This window comes from Chiloscyllium punctatum, chromosome 38 (assembly GCF_047496795.1).
Source record: "Chiloscyllium punctatum isolate Juve2018m chromosome 38, sChiPun1.3, whole genome shotgun sequence".
In the NCBI taxonomy this organism is placed as follows: Eukaryota; Metazoa; Chordata; class Chondrichthyes; order Orectolobiformes; family Hemiscylliidae; genus Chiloscyllium; species Chiloscyllium punctatum.
This window is the reverse complement of record NC_092776.1, coordinates 44,535,160-44,554,907: the sequence shown is the minus strand read 5'-3', so window position 1 is coordinate 44,554,907 and position 19,748 is coordinate 44,535,160. Positions and strand designations below refer to the sequence as shown.

The following is a 19,748-nucleotide window of genomic DNA, read 5'->3' as shown; positions in this document are numbered from 1 at the left end:
GGAGACTGGGTGCCTCCTAGCAGAGCGCTTTAGGGAACATCTCCGAGACACCCGCACCAATCAACCAAACCGCCCCGTGGCCCAACATTTCAACTCCCCCTCCCACTCTGCCGAGGACATGGAGGTCCTGGGCCTCCTTCACTGCCGCTCCCTCACCACCCGACGCCTGGAGGAAGAACGCCTCATCTTCCGCCTCGGAACACTTCAACCCCAGGGCATCAATGTGGACTTCAACAGCTTCCTCATTTCCCCTTCCCCCACCTCATCCTAGTTTCAAACTTCCAGCTCAGTTACTGTCTCCTTGACTTGTCCGACCTGCCTATCTTCTTTTCCACCTATTCACTCCACCCTCTCCTCCTTGACCTATCACCTTCATCTCCTCCCCCACTCACCCATTGTACTCTATGCTACTCTCTCCCCACCCCCACCCTCCTCTAGCTTATCTCTCCATGCTTCAGGCTCACTGCCTTTATTCCTGATGAAGGGCTTTTGCCCGAAACATTGATTTCGCTGCTCGTTGGATGCTGCCTGAACTGCTGTGCTCTTCCAGCACCACTAATCCAGTACCCTCCCTGTTGTCAAACTATGCCTCAGTTGATAAAGGCAAGTATGTGCCTTCTTAATTACTTTATGCACCTGTTCTGATACCTTTAATGGGACTGATGTACATGCACACCAAGGTCACGCTGATAGTTGGTGCTTCCCCAGTCCTATCATTCACCATGTATTCCCTCACTTTGTTTGTTTTGCCCAAGTACATCACCTCTCATTGTCCGGATTGAATTCCATTTGCCACCGATCAGCCTATCTGGACAGCCTGCCTATATCCTTTTGAATTTTAAGGCTATCTTCCTTACTATTTACCACCCCACCAATTTTTGTCCAAATTTGCTGATCAACTTGCCGACATTCAAGTTGATATCAATTATATAAACCACAAACAGCAAGGGACCCTTGTGGGAACCTACTTGGTGCAGATTTGCTGTTGCAAAAAAACCTCGCAGCTATCACCCTCTGCTTCCTGCCACTCAGCCAGTTGTGAATCTAATCAGTTTGCCATGTGGGATCTTAACAAAAACTTAACAAGTTGATTCCTTGATATGACATCCCCTCCCGTCCCCAATCTTTCCTTCTCTACCTTGTTCGAATATTCTGCAAGCAGAAATATTGAGCTGCTAATTATTCTCCTCTTTTTTGGCTGAGGTTTGGTCATAACAATGCTATCATATTCCATTCTGTGCTCTCAGCTCATCTGTATTATTCTCACCCAGTAAAATACATTCCAGTTAGCTTTGTATATTCTTTCTTATCTAGCCTGTGCTGTCCCCAGCTGGCTCTGACGTTCAGAAACAAGGAGTTGTTTCAGTGGAAGGCACTTCCTCCACACGGGGTCATCCAGACTGTGAAGAGAGTCTGAGATTTCCCAGGTAGAGCAGGATTTGCAAATCACAGATGTGGACTCCCTAACTAACCAGAAGACAGAGTCTTTCTTTTATTTCATGCTTACTCCCACTTAAGTATAAATTGGAAAACATTAATCTTGTTTATGTCAGACAAGCTACCAGAATCACTTAACTGTCAAGCTAAAATGTATTTCAGCTGTTCTTATGGTCTTAACTTATATCAATGTCCATTCACAAATAATGAGGGAAATACTCACTGTATCCTACCTGCTCTCCAGCAACATTACACTTGGCATTGGTTGAAGCAGTTCCATTGTCGGTCTGACTACATCTGGGATCTCTCCCCTCTGCCTGCTGTCACTCCCGAGTCCCATGGAGGTGCACCATCTCTGCTTCTGGTATCTTCCCCCCCCCCACCTTCTGCTCCTTTCTGATTCTGACTCTGCACTCACTGACTCTTTCTCCACCCTTATTCACTTGCACTGTGCTCTCGCTGACTCTCTCCATTCTCACTGACACTTTCCCCGCACTCCCTCTCCTCTCTCGCTGACACACTGTGTCTTGTTAACTCTCTCTGCTCTCAGTGTTTCTGAGTCTACCTCACTCTCTTCATCTTCACTGTCTCTTTCTCCACTCTCCCTTACTTTTCCCACTCTCACTGGCTGTAAGCTACTGATCCTGCAAATTCTATTCATTGTCCTTTCAATTTCTGTGAGGTCAGTGATAAATCCTGATGTGAATTGTGCTGCATTGTGAAATACTTGAATATTTCTATGGGGATATTGTAGTGTGAAATGTCTCTAGGAGAGTTGTGATACTTCCCTTGACTGCTAGGAGGCACTAATAGCATTATTAATGTTCATCTGATCACTGAGCTACAATGGCTTTTCCTTAAACCCACACTTTACCAAGATCCATCCAGTCTTCAGTTTGGCATAACACTGTTGATGTTACTGGACAACTCTGTCTGGTCACCACCCACTGGATTCTATAGAGCACCATTTATCAATACTCAGTCATTCTTTGTATCGAGATAAGTAGGGTTTTTTAAAATTACATTTATTTAATATTTGACAGGGAGAGCCAACCCCCTGTACCTGAGAGATTGGGCTACCACAGCTGAATTTTGGTTACCTCCAATTGCTCACTACCTCACGAATGCCACCCACCATCGATACCTTCCTCCTACTATACCCCCTCTACTTTAACCAATCCACCTAAGGCTATGGTTCCTGAAATAACCCCTGGCCTACTTCCTCTGGATTGACAGCTCCTTTCTTCTGACTCCAGCATTCATTCTGTCCTTTCTGAAAACCCCTAAAGCAACCCCTCTACTCAAGCTTCATCTGAACATCCATCAGTAGTTTTCTTCTGTCCAGCCTCCCCTGCTCAGTGCAACACTGATTCCCCTATATGCCCTGTCTTCCAGTCTAGAACCATGTTTTACCTCCTTGCAGCCCATTAACATGCCAGTCTGGAACTGAGGTCTATACTGCAGTTCACTCAAACCCTGGACCTTCCTTTCACTGGAACATAATTGTTGGAACCTTTCCCAACCCAGCACATTCAGGGTATGGGGACTGTCTCCACCAGGCCCTTCCTGTCATCACCTCAAATATCCAGAGCTCAAATCAATAGGGTAGGGAATACAAATACAAAGACATAAGTATACTTATCCATCAAGCTGCTTTTGTGATCTTCATTGATTTATTAGCGTATTAACTCAGGAGCCTGAAGCTCTGTCGAAGGTGTACACTTCGCTTTATAAAGTCATAGAGTCACACAGCATGGAAACAGACCCTTGGGTCCAACTCACCCATGTCGACTAGACATCCCAAACTAATCAAGTTCCATTTGCCAGAATTTGGCCTCTAAACTCTTCCTCTTCATATACCCATCCAGATGCCTTGTAAATGTTACAATTGTACCAGCCTCCACCACTTCCTCTGGCAGCTCATTCCATACACGTACCACCCTCTGTGTGAAAAAGTTGCCCCTCAGGCCCCTTTTAAATTTTTCCCCTCTCACTTCAAAGTAATGCCCTCTAGTTTTGGACTTCCCTATCCTGGGTTGATATTTTTTCACTTGTCTGTAGCTAAGAGTTACAAACGGTCGGTACTCCAGCAATACCGAGGACCCCCACAGTTCGCATGTAATACTGTGTAATGTATGTTTTCAGCACATATCAATGTTATTCTCTCAGTACAGCCCCTGAATCAGAATCTGTTGCCGTTCACACGCAGTGGAAAGATTTTGTATATTTCTTTGTTTTTCCAAATGAATTGTACCAAGCTGAAGGAAGAATTTCAAAGGGACAGGAAGAGACTATTCAGCCCCTTGAACCTAGTGCTCAGCCATTCCATAAGATCATGGCTGATCTGTAGCCTAACTCCATTTCAACAGTGGAAAAAGATAGGCCTGGCAAGGGGAGGAGGAGGCAAAGTGTACCTAATTCTACAATGGCATGAAATATATATATGGGCACGTTTAGTGGTTTTCTTCTGAATTATATATTTTTATGTATTTGTTGTATTACACATAATATCTGATGCAGTAATTCTCAGGCAAATAGATAAACAAAATGGTCACCAAAACTATTTTCAAAACACACTTAAGTATAGCCTGATTATTTTTATTAATTATTGGAAACTATTCCCTAAGTGCCAATTTTAAAATGTTGGTTTGCACTTCAAATAATTAGCAACTTGCTGATTTGATCCTGTTTAAATATGATTATTTTGGTAATTAATGAAAGCAGCACTAAAATTGAGCAATTACAAATCTGGCACACACTTTTACATAGGAGACTTCAAATTATGGCATAATATACACCAAAGTCTGACAATTGAAAGCTAAACATATAGTCAGTTCTGCTATAATACATGTTTCGTCAATGCAATTTGACTTTAATGCTATTGAAGAATTTAGACCGTTATACAAAGTAAGCAAAATTTCCTTGCCTGTATTGGCTATCACATGATTCCAGCCCCATTAGTTTAAATGGTGCAGCTATTACACGATTTTCTTATAATGTGATGGTATGGGATTGGAACTATCATGTTGTATCAGAACAGGCTGTATATATCACTGTGATATCTCTTATGGCTAGTCTGGTGAGGTTTAGCTGCTAATTTTGTTTGTGTCCTTAAGCGTACTGTTTAACCATCTGAAAAATAAGGTCTACATGGGCAAATCCAGCCAATTGTGATAATTTGAAAATTTAAGGTGCAGTTGTCATAATTTGTAAATTTCAGATTCCAAGTTCTTCCTTCTCTTTCTTTTTGACTATTTCGCATGTAAATGTAAATTGTCCTATCTGACACGTAACAACTGGAAGCTGATGTGTCATTTTCAAATAGATTAGATGTTGATATAAGGATTCCTCACTTTGATTTGGTCAATATTGTTTTGTTTTGACATCACTGATACAATAGAGAATATCTATCCAGGCAAAGGTGCAACATTCGCTCGTATATTACACAAAAGTGGGTCTCAATGGCACCAGCCACAGTCCTTCTGAAATGTAGCAGACACAATAATCTTAAAATGCGATAATTAAGTAATGAATTACTGTCAGCAATTAACTGATTTCATTATGTTGTTTATTCTGGCTGTAAGTAAGGAGAAAGAACTTTCTTCAAAACATACTGAAAACCTGACAGGGTTAAACGCACAGGCAGCAAGTACAAAAATAAAACTCATCCAAGCTAATATCACTCCAGCAACTTAATAACAGCTTCAACTAAAACAGTTTCTCTCACTAATTCTTCTGGACACTTCAAGAGTTTATTATTAAGTATTCATGCCGGTCTTTTGCCCATCCTCTTATTTTCTTGTTCTTTTTCCTCTCTCTCTCTCTCTCTCTCTCATTCTGCAATCTCTTTATCTGTGGCCCACATTCCTAAATAATTTTATCCCTAAGTCTGAAGTCTGCATTCTGTTCACCAGCCCAATGTTTCCATTCTCACTATCTGTTTGTTTAATACTAACCTCTGCCAATGGTTTAAATTTTTGTCTTCTTGTGTTCAGACATTTCACTTAGGAATGTACTATAGATGTTCAAATATCATCTTATAATGTTTACTTTACTAATGAGAAAGCCCAATACAACCAAACTCCAGTTTATATCTTTATTCAATGGGAAAACTGATTAGCTTGACACTGTTTCCCTTAGAGTGGCTCTTTTTTTTAAAAGGCTAGCGCTTTAATTCAAGAAATGTAGGAATCAATTAATATACATCCTGTCTATAAATAGTCTTTATCTTCTCAGTTTCTTCTATTCTAAATTCCTATGACCAGATTTGTAATGGAAATTGATACAGAAATTGTAAAGCTGTAATTACACCCACTGATGGTGTTGTGAATTTGCCTGTCTTACAGACAAAAGCACAATACTGCAGATGATGGAAATTGGAAATAATGCCAGCAAATGTTGGAAGTCCAGCATCCAAATAGAGAAAAACATTTAACATGAATTGCCACAAAGCCTTAACATCATTTCTGTCTCTGTCGATGCTCCCGAACCTGTTGTACATTTCCGATATTTCCTGATGTTGTTCGTGTTGTGGAGAAACTTTTCCCTGCCACCATGATACGGGAATGTTCGCTAGTTGCACTGCTAAATGTTCCTTGATTTACTATTTTATTTTCTTGCATTTTCTTCACTTTCAATTATTGTATCTTTAGTTGAAAGGAATATTCGCTCTTAACTGGAAGAATCCATTGAAGTTACTGACTACATGGTTATAGAATCTGACTGTATATTTTGCTTCATGTGCAGGGCAGTGTCCTTAGATTCAGCGGATTATTGTCACTTTGGCCAAAGGTTATAGATGTGAACATCTGTCTACAGTACTACATCGGGACCAGCTTTCAGCACCTTGTGAATATATTTTTCCAAAGCTCTCATTTTAAATACAAATGGATTTCCAGTCATGTATTGCTCTTCCAATAAAGTTATGCTAAACATTTGTGTATAAATGTTCCTACAGTTTTTGTTGCTAAGAGTCAATTTTGTGGGTCAGGCCAACTATACAAGAACAAACAAATGTGAGTAAAGAGCTCACTCTTTGTCTTTTTGTAGTTATGCACTGTGACTATTGGGCTGGGAGTCCATGTAACCTTCTGTCACCAAGTCATTCTGGGCTCCCACATCTATTGACTAGGAAACTGTCAGATCCACCATTAATTCATTTGTATTCATTGTGCAGCTAAGGCGTCACAAAGAGCAACAAAAGCAACATAACTGCTGATGCTCAAGATCTGAAATAAAAACTAAATACTAGAGAAACTCAGCAGGTCTGGCAGCATTTGTGGAGAGAGAAACAGAGTTAACGTTTCATTCTGAGTTAACATTCTGAAGAAGTCTTTGGTCTTGAAAACATTATATTTGTTTCGGTCTCCACAGATGCTGTCAGACATGTTGAGTTTCTCCAGCATTTTCTGATTTTTTTTCTTTAATGTCAGATTTAGCAAGGGTAACGGGTAATGTAAAGCACCAAATCATAAAGTTTTGTATCGTTGTGATCTGGGTGACTTTTATAATGCTAATTCTCCCATATGAGTCCTCCTTGATCCATTCATGTATTTTATTCCGTAAAGTTCCTTTTATATATTTTCTTTGGTCATTTAATTGCAAATGACAGATGGTGCTGCTTGTGACACTTGAGTTCTGACTTTTGGAACTGTACATTCTTGTGCTGCTGTGCCACTGTTTTTCAAATGGCAGAAACAAAGCATTTGTCGCCACTCACCTTTGAACTGAGTGGCACCGTATAAGATAGGATTCACAGCCGAGTTGGTGAGCGTAAATGTGCAGATCCAGAAAAACAAGGTGGAGGTTAACAACAGGTCCTTCTTAAAGTTCTGTGCTAGAATCAAGAAGATGACAAGAGAAACAGGTGTCCACATGATAAAGAAGGAAATCATGAGGAGCAGAAGTGTTCGGAAGAGCCAATAATCCTGCCTGGAAACTCGGATTTGTTGTTGGTAAACTGAGCACAGCCTGCTGGCTTGTAACCTTTTCCTGGTGGCTTTGGTAATCTGGGTGTAGAAGAGATTATATAATTACACGGTCAAAGGTTTAGCATGAGGTTTTACACCCAACAGGTAGTTACAAACACCATCCTTATCTTCTCATTTAAATGGTGTTACCATCACCTATACTATTATTACAGTTACACTAAGATTACAGTGCGCAATCTTGCAAATAAGGTAATATTGAACAGTCCCATCTTATTTTCAGTTTGCAAATTACATCCAGTTTTCTCAGAAGCACAGTGAGTGCTCTTGGTATCGGAGAAACCAAAGTGTAGAATGCAATATCATCACTTTCACGAGGCCTCATTTATATCCCAGTAAGAATTGACCAGCGTGGAATAAACTGAACTTCAATTTGCTTAGGCTGACTGAAGTCATTGTCAAGGAGCTGGTACTGTACATAGAGATGGTCAGGCCTTCATGTTGTGTAATGTCTGGCAACTTCCTCCTCTTACCTCCCCTCACTCTATAACAAGAGTATCAAGGTCAGGCCTAATCAGGCCTCTGTGCAACAATGCAATAGTCCATTCAGCCCATCATGCCTGTTCTGCCACTCAATGAAATCATGACTGATGTGATAATCCTCAACTCTACTTTCCTGCCTTATCCCTGTAGCCCTTGATTCCCTTCCTGATTAAAAATCTATCCATCTCTGCCTTTAGTCTACTTAACAAGCAAGCGTCTCCGGCCCCCTGCAGTAAAGAATTACACAGATTGACTAGCCTCTGACATTAAAAAAAGTCTCCTCATCTCTGGGCAATCAATAAGCAACCCCTGACTCTGAGGTTATGCCCTCTGGACGTAGACTCTCTCCTGCAGGGGAAAACAACTTCTCCATATCTATCCCAATTAGGAACCAAATACAATTCAATAAGGCCGTCTCTCATTCTTCTATACCCCAATGAGTACAAGCCCATTTATTCAGCCTCTACTCATGACAAACACCCTCCATACCTGGAATCAACTTAGTGAACCTTCTCTACTGGCACCAAATCCTTACTCAGGGGACCAAAACTGTTCGCAATATTCCAGCTGTGGTCTGCCTAAAGCCTTGTATTCATTTAGAACTCCCCATTTTCATACTCCATTTCCTTTGAAATAAGGGCCAACAGTCTATTTGCTTTCCCTACTACATGCCAAACTTGGAAGCTAGCATTTTGAGATTAATGCACAAGAGCCCCCAAAGCACTTTGAGCTGTCATTTTCTGCAGTTCCTGCATTGTAACAACATTCAACTGTTCAAATCTTCATGCCAAATTGCATAATCTCACCTTCTGTCACATTGTATATCAAGTGCCAATTCTTGCTCACTCACTTAACCTGTCTAGGTCCCTCTGTAGGCTATTGGTGTCATCCATAGTACTTGCCTTCCTATGTATTTTTATGTCATCCACAAACTTGGCAATAATACATTCACTTTCCTCATCCAAGTCATGAATATATTTTGTAAATAATTGTGGCCCCAGCACTGATCACTGTTCAACTTTAGGTTGTCATCCTGAAAATGCCCCCTTTATCCCAAATCTCTGTCTTCCATTAATTATGATGTGGAGGTGCTGGTCTTGGACTGGGGTGGGCCAGATCAGAAATTACATGACACCAGATTATAGTCCAACAGGTTCATTTGAAATCACAAGATTTTGCAGTGTGGCTCCTTCGTCAGGTGAAGTCAAAGTAAAGTGTCCATTTAATTCCTTTGCCATTTCCTGGTTCCCTATTATTTTATTCCCCGTTTAATTATCTCAGGGGACTATATTCCTTTTGTCCTCTCTTTTGTTAATATGTTTTAAAAAAAACTCTGACTGTCCATTTTTATATTAATTGCTAGTTTGCTCTCAGTGTTTCTTTCTTCTTCTTTGTTAATGTTTTGATTACCTTGTATTGAATTTTAAAACTTGCCCAATCCTCTGATTTATCTTGAATATTGGTACATTGTATGTTTTCTTTCAATTTCATGTTATCCTTAACTTTCTTGATTAAACATGATTGGTTTATCCCCTTCCTTTTTCCTCACTGGGATATGTTTTTGGTGACTCATGAATAATTTTCTTAAATGTCTGCCATTGTTCCACGCCTGTCTTTTCTGCTAAACCTCTTTCCCTGTCCACTCCAGCCAACTCTGCCCTCTTCCCTCTGTAATTCCCTTTGGAATACTACATTCTTCCACGTTATGGTTGTTACTCTTCAGAGGATTTTTATTCTGAGGTCATTTATTAACCCAGCCTCATTACATATTGCCAGAGCCAAAAGAACCTGTTTCTTTGTTGGATTTACAACATATTGTTTCAAGAAACTGTCTCGAATATACTCGATGAATTCTTCTTCATGTCTACCTTTGCCAATTTGATTTTCCCAAACCACATGAAGTTTAAAGTCAGAAATGTTTGATGTACTTCTCTTTTTACATGTTCTCTTGTGTCTTGATTTATTTTTTGTCCTACAGAACAGCTCCAGTTAGGGGGCCTATAGACTTCTCCCACCAGCGCTTTCTCCTTGCTATTTCATTCCTCCATTGGTACGGATTCTCCGTCATTAATCCTAGATCATTCCTTGTTATTTGTAATTATTTCATTTTGTACTACTCCGCCACCCTGTCCTTTCCAAAAGTCACATACTCTAGAATATTTAGTTCCTGTATTGGACTTCTTTAACACCATTTTTTCCGTAATATCTATCAGATCATACCCATTAACTTCTAGTTGGGTCATTAATTTATTTATTTATTTTATTCCAAATAATGCAGATATAACTAAAGAGCCATTAATTTTGATGTTTTACCATTTCTCCCCCCTTGGCCTATTTGTTGCAGTAGCGATGGAAATACAAATCTTTTTTTGCGGGGAGCAGGGTGCAGAAAGCTCAGCAATTGTTTGGGCCTGATGGAAAACTAGGAATTACCGCAATGACTTTATAACCTTGTGTAATGTTACTACTACACCACTGAATTCTAAGGTCTGGTGTAATTATATTTCTTCCACGCTCATGAAAAAAATTCAACATTAGAACCAACAGTCATTAAAATGAACCAGGGTTACGACAGAAATCTCAGATGTCTAACAATTATCTAAAAGATGACATTTGGACAGTTAAATAAATAGCAGGTACCTTTAATATCTTTGTGTAGCTGATGACAATGATTAAACCTGGAATGATGAAGATCAACAGGCCATAGGTCACATCCCAGCTGATTTCATGCATTGTATTGGGCCACACCAGGGTGCAAATCTGATATTCCTGTTTGAACATCAAAAAAATGTATTGCTTGAAATATGGGTTGATTCCACTATCAGAATGATGAACTTCAAGATGGAGAAGGATACAAGACTGACTCTTGTTGTAATGAAGTCAATCTATTGAAACACTGTGTAACTTAGGAAAGATAAAATATGACCATTAGACATATGCAATATTCCTTGAGTTCTCCACTTGAAGGCAAGTCTGACCCAGGGCCTCCAACATGGGTAAGCCAAGTCCCAAATCCACCCCAGCAGAACAAGGTCTGACCCCAGTGATGTTGGCACCAATTTAATCTGCACTCACCCAGCCTAATGAACCACTCAACCCTACAAGGACCTTAAATCGCTGTGGCAGCACATACCTACACACACATGTTGTGGCCTATGGTTGAGGCTCCAAGATGCTTTCCATCACATTGCCAACGAGGCATCTCTCCTGTTCTTACCACCTGACATTGATATGTATTGGAAGGATTTACCAGCCATCACTCAGCTCTTTTGGCCAGTTTATGACTTATTGACCTTCAAGTGGGACTTCAACTCATAACTTCCAGTTCAGAGGTGGGACACTGCCCATTTGAAGGACTATTTACCTCATATTTTATAAAATACACTTAAGAAGCCAATCACATTTAGCTGTTCCTTCACAAATTTATATTATTTCTTATATTGTAAAGTATTTTTTTGTCTTATCTTCTACAATGCATTTACTTAAAAGTAAATAGCTTTTTCTGTTCCTTATTAATTCCCCTCACTCTACATAAACCTTTTTCTCAATTTTTGCCTGACTATTTCTCCCCCTTCATGGCTGAATTTGCAATTCTTGCCTGAAACTCACCAGTGGAGCAATGCATCTGAAAGATGTTTCCAAGAAGCAGTATCTTAATTAGATTTACTAACTGAGTACAGAGTGAACTTATTAGCAAGCTGCAATGAATAACCCTCCATGTCACCACTACAGTCCTTATCAATGAGATGAGAAACCTCAGACAATGGGACACAATATGGCCACTTCAAGATGGTGAAGAAAACTTTCAACAGCCTAACCTTTTATGATACTTCCCAATTGTGAATGGCAACATTTGGAAATACAATAACTTCTTGCTTTGTTTTGTTTTGCAGGCTTTTAGTTTTGTTCATTTGTCCAATGAATGGACTGATCTTTTTATCTCTTCACACTCAAACTATGAAAGGTTTGCAGCAGTAAAAATAGCTAATTATGATAATGATTATTTGGCCCATTTTTATCCTTCAAAGCAATCTGAAGGTGAAGGCATTTAAGTGTGAATCTTTAGGCAAGTGTGTGTGATACTAAAACATCGGATACAAATTCTTTAATTATATAGCTATTCTGTATAAAGCACATAAATTCAAGAATTGTTCCATCAAAATGGAACCACTGTTGTTTGTCATTTATATAAATGATTTGGATGTGAATTTAGGAGGCATGGTTAATAAGTTTGCAGACAACACCAAAATCGATGGTATGGCCAACAGTGAAGAATGTTATCTAAGATTACAAAGGAATCGTGATCCATTGGGCCAATATGCTGAGGAGTGGCAAATGGAGTTTAGTTTGGATAAATGTAAGGTATTGCATTTTGATAAAATAAACAAGGGTAGGACTTATACAGTTAATGGTAGGGCCCTGGTAGTGTTGTCAAAGAGAGAGGCCAATGGGCTCAGATACATAGTTCTTTGAAGATTGCATCACAGGTAGACAGGGTGATTAAGATCTAGATTAAAGTGATGCTAGAAAAGCACAGCACGTCAGACAGCATCTGAGGAGCAGGAAAATTGATGTTTCGGGCAAAAGCCCTTCATCAGGAATGAGGCAGGGAGCCTCCAGGGTGGAGAGATAAATTGGGGGTGGGGGGTGGGGAGGGGGGGCTGGGGAGAAAGTAGCTCAGGGTAAATGGAGGGGGATGAAGGTGAGGGTGGAGCGGATAGGCGGATAGGTAGGAAGGAAGATTGACAGGTGGGACAGGTCATGAGTATAATGCTGAGCTGCAAGGTTGGAACTGGGATAAGGTGGAGGAAGGGGAAATGAGGAAACTGGTGAAGTCAACATTGATACCCCGGAGTTGAAGTGTTCCGAGGTGGAAGTTGAGGCATTCTTCCTCCAGGCGTCGGGTGGTGAGGGAGTGGCGCTGGAGGAGGCTCAGGACCTGCATGTCCTCGGCAGAGTGGGAAGGGGAGCATTTGGTCGACTTGCCTTCATTGCTCAGGCCATTGAGTAAAGGAGCTGGGATGTCATGTTGAGATTTACTTGACATTAGTGAGACCACTTTCGGAGTACTGTGTACAGTTTTGGCCAGCTTGCTACAGGAAGGATGTTTTTAAATTGGAGAGGATTCTGAATCTTTTTACAAGGATGTTGTGGAGACTGGAGGGTTTGCATTATAAGGAGAGGCTGGATAGGGTGGGACTTCTTTCACTGGAGCGTAGGAGGTTGGGTGGTGACCTTGAGGAGCATGGATAAGGTGAATAGCGAAGGACTTTTCCCCAGGGTTGGGGAGTTCAAACCTTGGCGGCATATTTTTAAGTTGAAAGGAGAAAGATTTAAAAGAGACTTGAGGGGCAATGTTTTCACACCGTGGGTGGTTTGTGTGTGGAACGAACTGACAGTTGAAGTGATAGACATAGGAACAGTTCCAACATTTAGAAGATATTTGGGCAGGTACATGAATAGGGAAGATTTAAAGGAATATGGGCTAAACACATGCAAATGGGACCAGTTTGGTTTGGGAAACTTGATCAGCATGGACAAGTTGGACCAAAGGGTTTATTTTTGTACTATATGATTGTATGACTCTATAACCACAGGACAGTTACTTTGCTAGCTGTTGAGGTAGGCTGAAGTGCATCAAACCCCTATTATTGATAACCCCAGTGGGTTGTGTGTACTGTTTTGTAACTCGGTAACAGCAGTGCTGGCAATAAGTTATATATAATCAAATGAACCAAATGTCTGTAATTTGGCAGAGCAGAGGTCAGTGTGTATTTAAACATAGGCTCAGCCCATCGACCTCCAAACACCAGTGACCTTTTAGTATTCCTGAAAGGCCAACAGTCCTTTTAATTCTTTAACATTAAACATATAAAGAGAGTCAAGCCATCTTGCTATGCTCCATCTTAAAGTTGGGAAACATGGCCTGCAGTCGCTGCAGTTCTCCTGCCAACATTGAAAACTCTGTCAACTCAGCAAGAAGCAGCAATGATTACCTCCCTGTGTCACCACTTCCAAGTTTCATTCCTTTTCAATGGCTTGTGAACAAAGTCATGTTACAGGGTCTAAATCAATGCAATGTTTTACATATCAAACCAAGGCACAACTCTGTGAAGAATCTTCAAGGATATGGGCCAAAGGCAGGTACATGGAGTGAGGCTATTGATCAGCCATGACCTCATTGAATGGTGGAACAGGCTCGAGGGGCTGAATGGCCTACTCCTGTTCCGAAGCGACGATGAGGTCGATATAATTGCTCATTGTTAAATTACTGTCTTATTAAAAGACACATATCACAAAGCAGCTATGCTGCTGTCGAGTACTGGAGGTAGGGGGGTGGTGTCAGGATTGGGGATGGGTGGTGCCAGTTCTGGCAGGGGAGGAGGGTGAGGCTGTGAGTTCGGGGCGGGAGGAGTGAGGGTGTGAGTTCGGGGGTGGGGGGTTAGTGAGGGTGTGGGTTCTGGGGCGGGGGAGTGAGGGTATGAGTTCTGGGGCAGGGGGGACTGAGGCTGTGGGTTCTGGGGCAGGGGTCTAAGGCTGTAAGGCCGGGCCGGGGAGAGTGAGGGTGTGCGTTCTGGGGTGGGGGAGTGAGGGTGCGATTTCTGGAATGGGGGAGTGAGGGTGTGAGTTCTGGGGTGAGGGGGAGTAAGGGTGTGAGTTCAGGGGTGGGAGGAGTGAGGGTGTGAGTTCTGGGGTGGGGGAGTGAGGGTGTGAGTTCTGGGGTGGGGGGGAGTGAGGGTGTGAGTTCTGGGGTTGAGGGGAGTGAGGGTGTGAGTTCTGGGGCAGGGGAGTGAGCGTTGAGTTCTGGGGCGGGAGGGAGTGAGGGTGTGAGTTCTGGGGTCGGGGGAAGTGAGAGTGTGAGTTCTGGGGTGTGGGGAGTGAGGGTGTGAGCTCTAGGGTCGGGGGGAGTGAGGGTGTGAGTTCTGGGGTGGGAGGGAGTGAGGGTGTGAGTTCTGGGGCGGGAGGGAGTGAGGGTGTGAGTTCTGGGGTTGGGGGAAGTGAGAGTGTGAGTTCTGGGCTGTGGGGAGTGAGGGTGTGAGCTCTAGGGTCGGGGGGAGTGAGGGTGTGAGTTCTGGGGTGGGAGGGAGTGAGGGTGTGAGTTCTGGGGTGGGAAGGAGTGAGGGTGTGAGTTCTGGGGCGGGGAGTGAGGGTGTGAGTTCTGGGGTGGGGGGGAGTGAGGGTGTGAGTTCGGGGCGGGAGGAGTGAGGGTGTGAGTTCGGGGGTGGGGGGTTAGTGAGGGTGTGGGTTCTGGGGCGGGGGAGTGAGGGTATGAGTTCTGGGGCAGGGGGGACTGAGGCTGTGGGTTCTGGGGCAGGGGTCTAAGGCTGTAAGGCCGGGCCGGGGAGAGTGAGGGTGTGCGTTCTGGGGTGGGGGAGTGAGGGTGCGATTTCTGGAATGGGGGAGTGAGGGTGTGAGTTCTGGGGTGAGGGGGAGTAAGGGTGTGAGTTCAGGGGTGGGAGGAGTGAGGGTGTGAGTTCTGGGGTGGGGGAGTGAGGGTGTGAGTTCTGGGGTGGGGGGGAGTGAGGGTGTGAGTTCTGGGGTTGAGGGGAGTGAGGGTGTGAGTTCTGGGGCAGGGGAGTGAGCGTTGAGTTCTGGGGCGGGAGGGAGTGAGGGTGTGAGTTCTGGGGTCGGGGGAAGTGAGAGTGTGAGTTCTGGGGTGTGGGGAGTGAGGGTGTGAGCTCTAGGGTCGGGGGGAGTGAGGGTGTGAGTTCTGGGGTGGGAGGGAGTGAGGGTGTGAGTTCTGGGGCGGGAGGGAGTGAGGGTGTGAGTTCTGGGGTTGGGGGAAGTGAGAGTGTGAGTTCTGGGCTGTGGGGAGTGAGGGTGTGAGCTCTAGGGTCGGGGGGAGTGAGGGTGTGAGTTCTGGGGTGGGAGGGAGTGAGGGTGTGAGTTCTGGGGTGGGAAGGAGTGAGGGTGTGAGTTCTGGGGCGGGGAGTGAGGGTGTGAGTTCTGGGGTGGGGGGGAGTGAGGGTGTGAGTTCGGGGCGGGAGGAGTGAGGGTGTGAGTTCGGGGGTGGGGGGTTAGTGAGGGTGTGGGTTCTGGGGCGGGGGAGTGAGGGTATGAGTTCTGGGGCAGGGGGGACTGAGGCTGTGGGTTCTGGGGCAGGGGTCTAAGGCTGTAAGGCCGGGCCGGGGAGAGTGAGGGTGTGCGTTCTGGGGTGGGGGAGTGAGGGTGCGATTTCTGGAATGGGGGAGTGAGGGTGTGAGTTCTGGGGTGAGGGGGAGTAAGGGTGTGAGTTCAGGGGTGGGAGGAGTGAGGGTGTGAGTTCTGGGGTGGGGGAGTGAGGGTGTGAGTTCTGGGGTGGGGGGGAGTGAGGGTGTGAGTTCTGGGGTTGAGGGGAGTGAGGGTGTGAGTTCTGGGGCAGGGGAGTGAGCGTTGAGTTCTGGGGCGGGAGGGAGTGAGGGTGTGAGTTCTGGGGTCGGGGGAAGTGAGAGTGTGAGTTCTGGGGTGTGGGGAGTGAGGGTGTGAGCTCTAGGGTCGGGGGGAGTGAGGGTGTGAGTTCTGGGGTGGGAGGGAGTGAGGGTGTGAGTTCTGGGGCGGGAGGGAGTGAGGGTGTGAGTTCTGGGGTTGGGGGAAGTGAGAGTGTGAGTTCTGGGCTGTGGGGAGTGAGGGTGTGAGCTCTAGGGTCGGGGGGAGTGAGGGTGTGAGTTCTGGGGTGGGAGGGAGTGAGGGTGTGAGTTCTGGGGTGGGAAGGAGTGAGGGTGTGAGTTCTGGGGCGGGGAGTGAGGGTGTGAGTTCTGGGGTGGGGGGGAGTGAGGGTGTGAGTTCTGGGGCGGGAGGGAGTGAGGGTGTGAGTTCTGGGGTCGGGGGAAGTGAGAGTGTGAATTCTGGGGTGTGGGGAGTGAGGGTGTGAGTTCTGGGGCGGGAGGGAGTGAGGGTGTGAGTTCTGGGGTTGGGGGAAGTGAGAGTGTGAGTTCTGGGGCAGGGGAGTGAGGGTGTGAGTTCTGGGGTGGGGGGGAGTAAGGGTGTGAGTTCTGGGGTGGGAGGGAGTGAGGGTGTGAGTTCTGGGGTGGGAAGGAGTGAGGGTGTGAGTTCTGGGGCGGGGAGTGAGGGTGAGTTCTGGGGTGGGGGGGCGTGAGGGTGTGAGTTCTGGGGCGGGAGGGAGTGAAGGTGTGAGTTCTGGGGTCGGGGGAAGTGAGAGTGTGAATTCTGGGGTGTGGGGAGTGAGGGTGTGAGTTCTGGGGTGGGGTGGAGTGAGGGTGTGAGTTCTGGGGTTGGGGGGAGTGAGGGTGTGAGTTCTGGGGTGGGAGGGAGTGAGGGTGTGAGTTCTGGGGTGGGGAGTGAGGGTGTGAGTTCTGGGGCGGGGGGAGTGAGTGTGTGAGTTCTGGGGCGGGTGGAGTGAGGCTGTGAATTCTGGAGTGGGGGGTGGTAAGGGTGTGAGTTCTGGGGTGGGGAGTGATGAGGGTATGAGTTCTGGGGCAGGGCAGTGAGGGTGTGAGTTCTGGTGCATGGGAGTGAGGCTGTGTTTTCTGGGGTGGGGGGAGTGAAGTTGTGAGTTCTGGGGTGGGGGGAGTGAGGGTGTGAGTCCTGGGGTGGGGAGTGAGTGAGGGTGTGAGTTCTGGGGTGGGGGGGAGTGAGGCTGTGAGTTCTGGGGTGGTGGGGAGTGAGGGTGTGAGTTCTGGGGCGGGGGGGAGTGAGGTTGTGAGTTCTGGGGTGGGGGGGAGTGAGGGTGTGAGTTCTGGGGCGGGGGGGAGTGAGGTTGTGAGTTCTGGGGTGGGGAGAGTGAGGGTGTGAGTTCTGGGGTGGGGTGGAGTGAGGGTGTGAGTTCTGGGGTGGGGGGGAGTGAGGGTGTGAGTTCTGGGGCGGGGGGGAGTGAGGTTGTGAGTTCTGGGGCGGGGGGAGTGAGGTTGTGAGTTCTGGAGTGGGGGGAGTGAGGGTGTGAGTTCTGGGGTGGAGGGGAGTGAGGTTGTGAGTTCTGGGGCGGGGGGAGTGAGGGTGTGAGTTCTGGGGTGGGGGGAGTGAGAGTGTGAGTTCTGGGAGTGGGGGTAGTGAGGGTGTGCATTCTGGGGTGGTGGGGAGTGAGGATGTGAGTTCTGGGGCGGGGGGGAGTGAGGATGTGAGTTCTGGGGTGGGTGGAGTGAGGGTGTGAGTTCTGGAGCGGGGAGAGTGAGGGTGTGAGTTCTGGGGTGGAGGGGAGTGAGGGTGTGAGTTCTGGGGTGGGGGGAGTGAGGCTGTGAGTTCTGGGGTGGTGGGGAGTGACGGTGTGAGTTCTGGGGTGGTGGGGAGTGACGGTGTGAGTTCTGGGGTGGTGGGGAGTGAGGGTATGAGTTTGGGGCGGGGGGAGTGAGGGTGTGAGTTCTGGGGTTGGGGGGAGTGAGGGTGTGAGTTCTGGGGCGGGGGAGTGAGGGTATGAGTTTGGGGCGGGGGGAGTGAGGGTGTGAGTTCTGGGGCAGGGGGGAGTGAGGTTGTGAGTTCTGGGGCGGGGGAGTGAGGGTGTGAGTTCTGGGGTGGGGGGCAGTGAGGGTGTGAGTTCTGGGGTGGGGGGAGTGAGGGTGTGAGTTCTGAGGTGGAGGGGGAGTGAGGTTGTGAGTTCTGGGGCGGGGGGGAGTGAGGTTGTGAGTTCTGGGGTGGAGGGGGAGTGAGGTTGTGAGTTCTTTCAGCTATTTGGGATTTGTGAGTTAAACTATTTATAGATTAGCAGCATTTAGTGTCGAAAATCATCCCTAATCATTACACAGAGGCGATATCAACAGTCAGCTTTTGCTTCAGGAAATAAAAGCTTTTCAAAGTGACCTGTCTGATCAAAGGGCTAATTAATCCATTTGCTACCCAGGCACAACCCTCATTCAACAAAGGTAAATGTTCCAGGGTTGATCCAGAAACATGCTGAAAACTAAATGGGAATGAATATGACAGAAATCCACTATTAAATTCTGCTTTGTGTTTGTCGGATCCATTAGACTGGTCTTACCTGGTCTTTAAACTGAATGGTCATCACGTGAAAATATATGCAGAGGGGCAGAGATGTGATGGCAGAAAACAGCCAAATCGTTAGTATAACTGCCGTCACCAACTTGCAATGCAGCGGAGCTTTCAATCGCAGATTGAGAATGGAGATTGATCGCTCAATGCTAATGGCAGCTACAGTGATGATGGTCACCTCACCACTTGTGGCCATGACATACAAAAGGGCGCGACACGTATAAGCTCCAAGAGTCCACGATCCAGTCCAGCGAACGACAATGATGATTGGAATGACAGCCACAAACGCAATGTCTGCCAGGAAGAGATTCAGCACCAGACACTGGAAATTGATGAGTCTCTTGCCCCTTACAATGAGCACCATCATGCAGACATTGGTCAGCAAGGAGATCAGAAAAACCAACACTAGGGCAACTGTCTCGATGGTAGGTATAAGAATATGGTTAGAAGACCTGAATTCAGAAAAATAGGCAAAAAAGGTTCTGTTCTCCCCGTAGCCTCTGAGTGCTGTATAGAAGTTCGGTTCCATCTTTGACCTGCTAACCAGTCCAATGCGCAGGGTTGTACCTGAAACAAAGTTGTCAAAGTTCTTCGGGTTGGGCCTGAATTAAGTTCAGAAGAGCTGTTTGTTCAACACATCCTTCATCGGAATCTAAACATTTTCAACTGATAGCTACCGACACAGAACTTTTATCAAAGGCCGTCCCTTCAGGGACTCATAAATGTTATCAGCTCCGCCCCAATGTATTTTTTATTGGCTAATGTTGAATGGGTCAGCTCTTAGACTGTTGCTTTCATATTGACACCCAAGGAGGAAGTAAAGCCTGAAATAATCACAAATTATGTTGACAACTGGGGAGTATTCCACTGATCATATTGATTAAAGATTATTATCCTTTCCCCTTCTCTTACACATTTACT

General features: G+C 45.6%; 2 protein-coding genes across 2 annotated transcripts in view; one reads left to right on the top strand and one right to left on the bottom strand.

Annotated features, from left to right (window-relative positions):
• rbp4 (retinol binding protein 4, plasma) overlaps window positions 1-6,373 on the top strand; it is a 90,468-nt gene extending 84,095 nt beyond the window's left edge. The window contains exon 6 of the mRNA XM_072557743.1: window positions 6,184-6,373. Coding sequence (XP_072413844.1) covers window positions 6,184-6,197 — 14 coding nt within the window. The 3' untranslated portion in view covers window positions 6,198-6,373. The remainder of the gene's footprint in view (window positions 1-6,183) is intronic.
• A 7-nt stretch (window positions 6,374-6,380) lies between these two features.
• Window positions 6,381-19,391, bottom strand: LOC140463569 (free fatty acid receptor 4-like). The gene is made up of 3 exons (XM_072557742.1): window positions 18,817-19,391; window positions 10,548-10,676; window positions 6,381-7,445 (listed from the first exon to the last, which is right to left on the bottom strand). The coding sequence occupies exons 1-3, from the start codon at window positions 19,354-19,356 to the stop codon at window positions 7,032-7,034; spliced, it is 1,083 nt and encodes a 360-aa protein (XP_072413843.1). The 5' UTR covers window positions 19,357-19,391; the 3' UTR covers window positions 6,381-7,031.
• Window positions 19,392-19,748: the final 357 nt, after the last annotated feature.

Coding starts and splice junctions, on each gene's coding strand:
- LOC140463569 (XM_072557742.1), bottom strand. CDS start 19,356: ATGGAACCGAACTTCTATACAGCACTCAGAGGCTACGGGGAGAACAGA. Junction 10,677..18,816: donor CCATTCAGTTTAAAGACCAG/GTAAGACCAGTC, acceptor ATGTTCAAACAG/GAATATCAGATTTGCACCCT. Junction 7,446..10,547: donor GCTACACAAAGATATTAAAG/GTACCTGCTATT, acceptor TTCTACACCCAG/ATTACCAAAGCCACCAGGAA.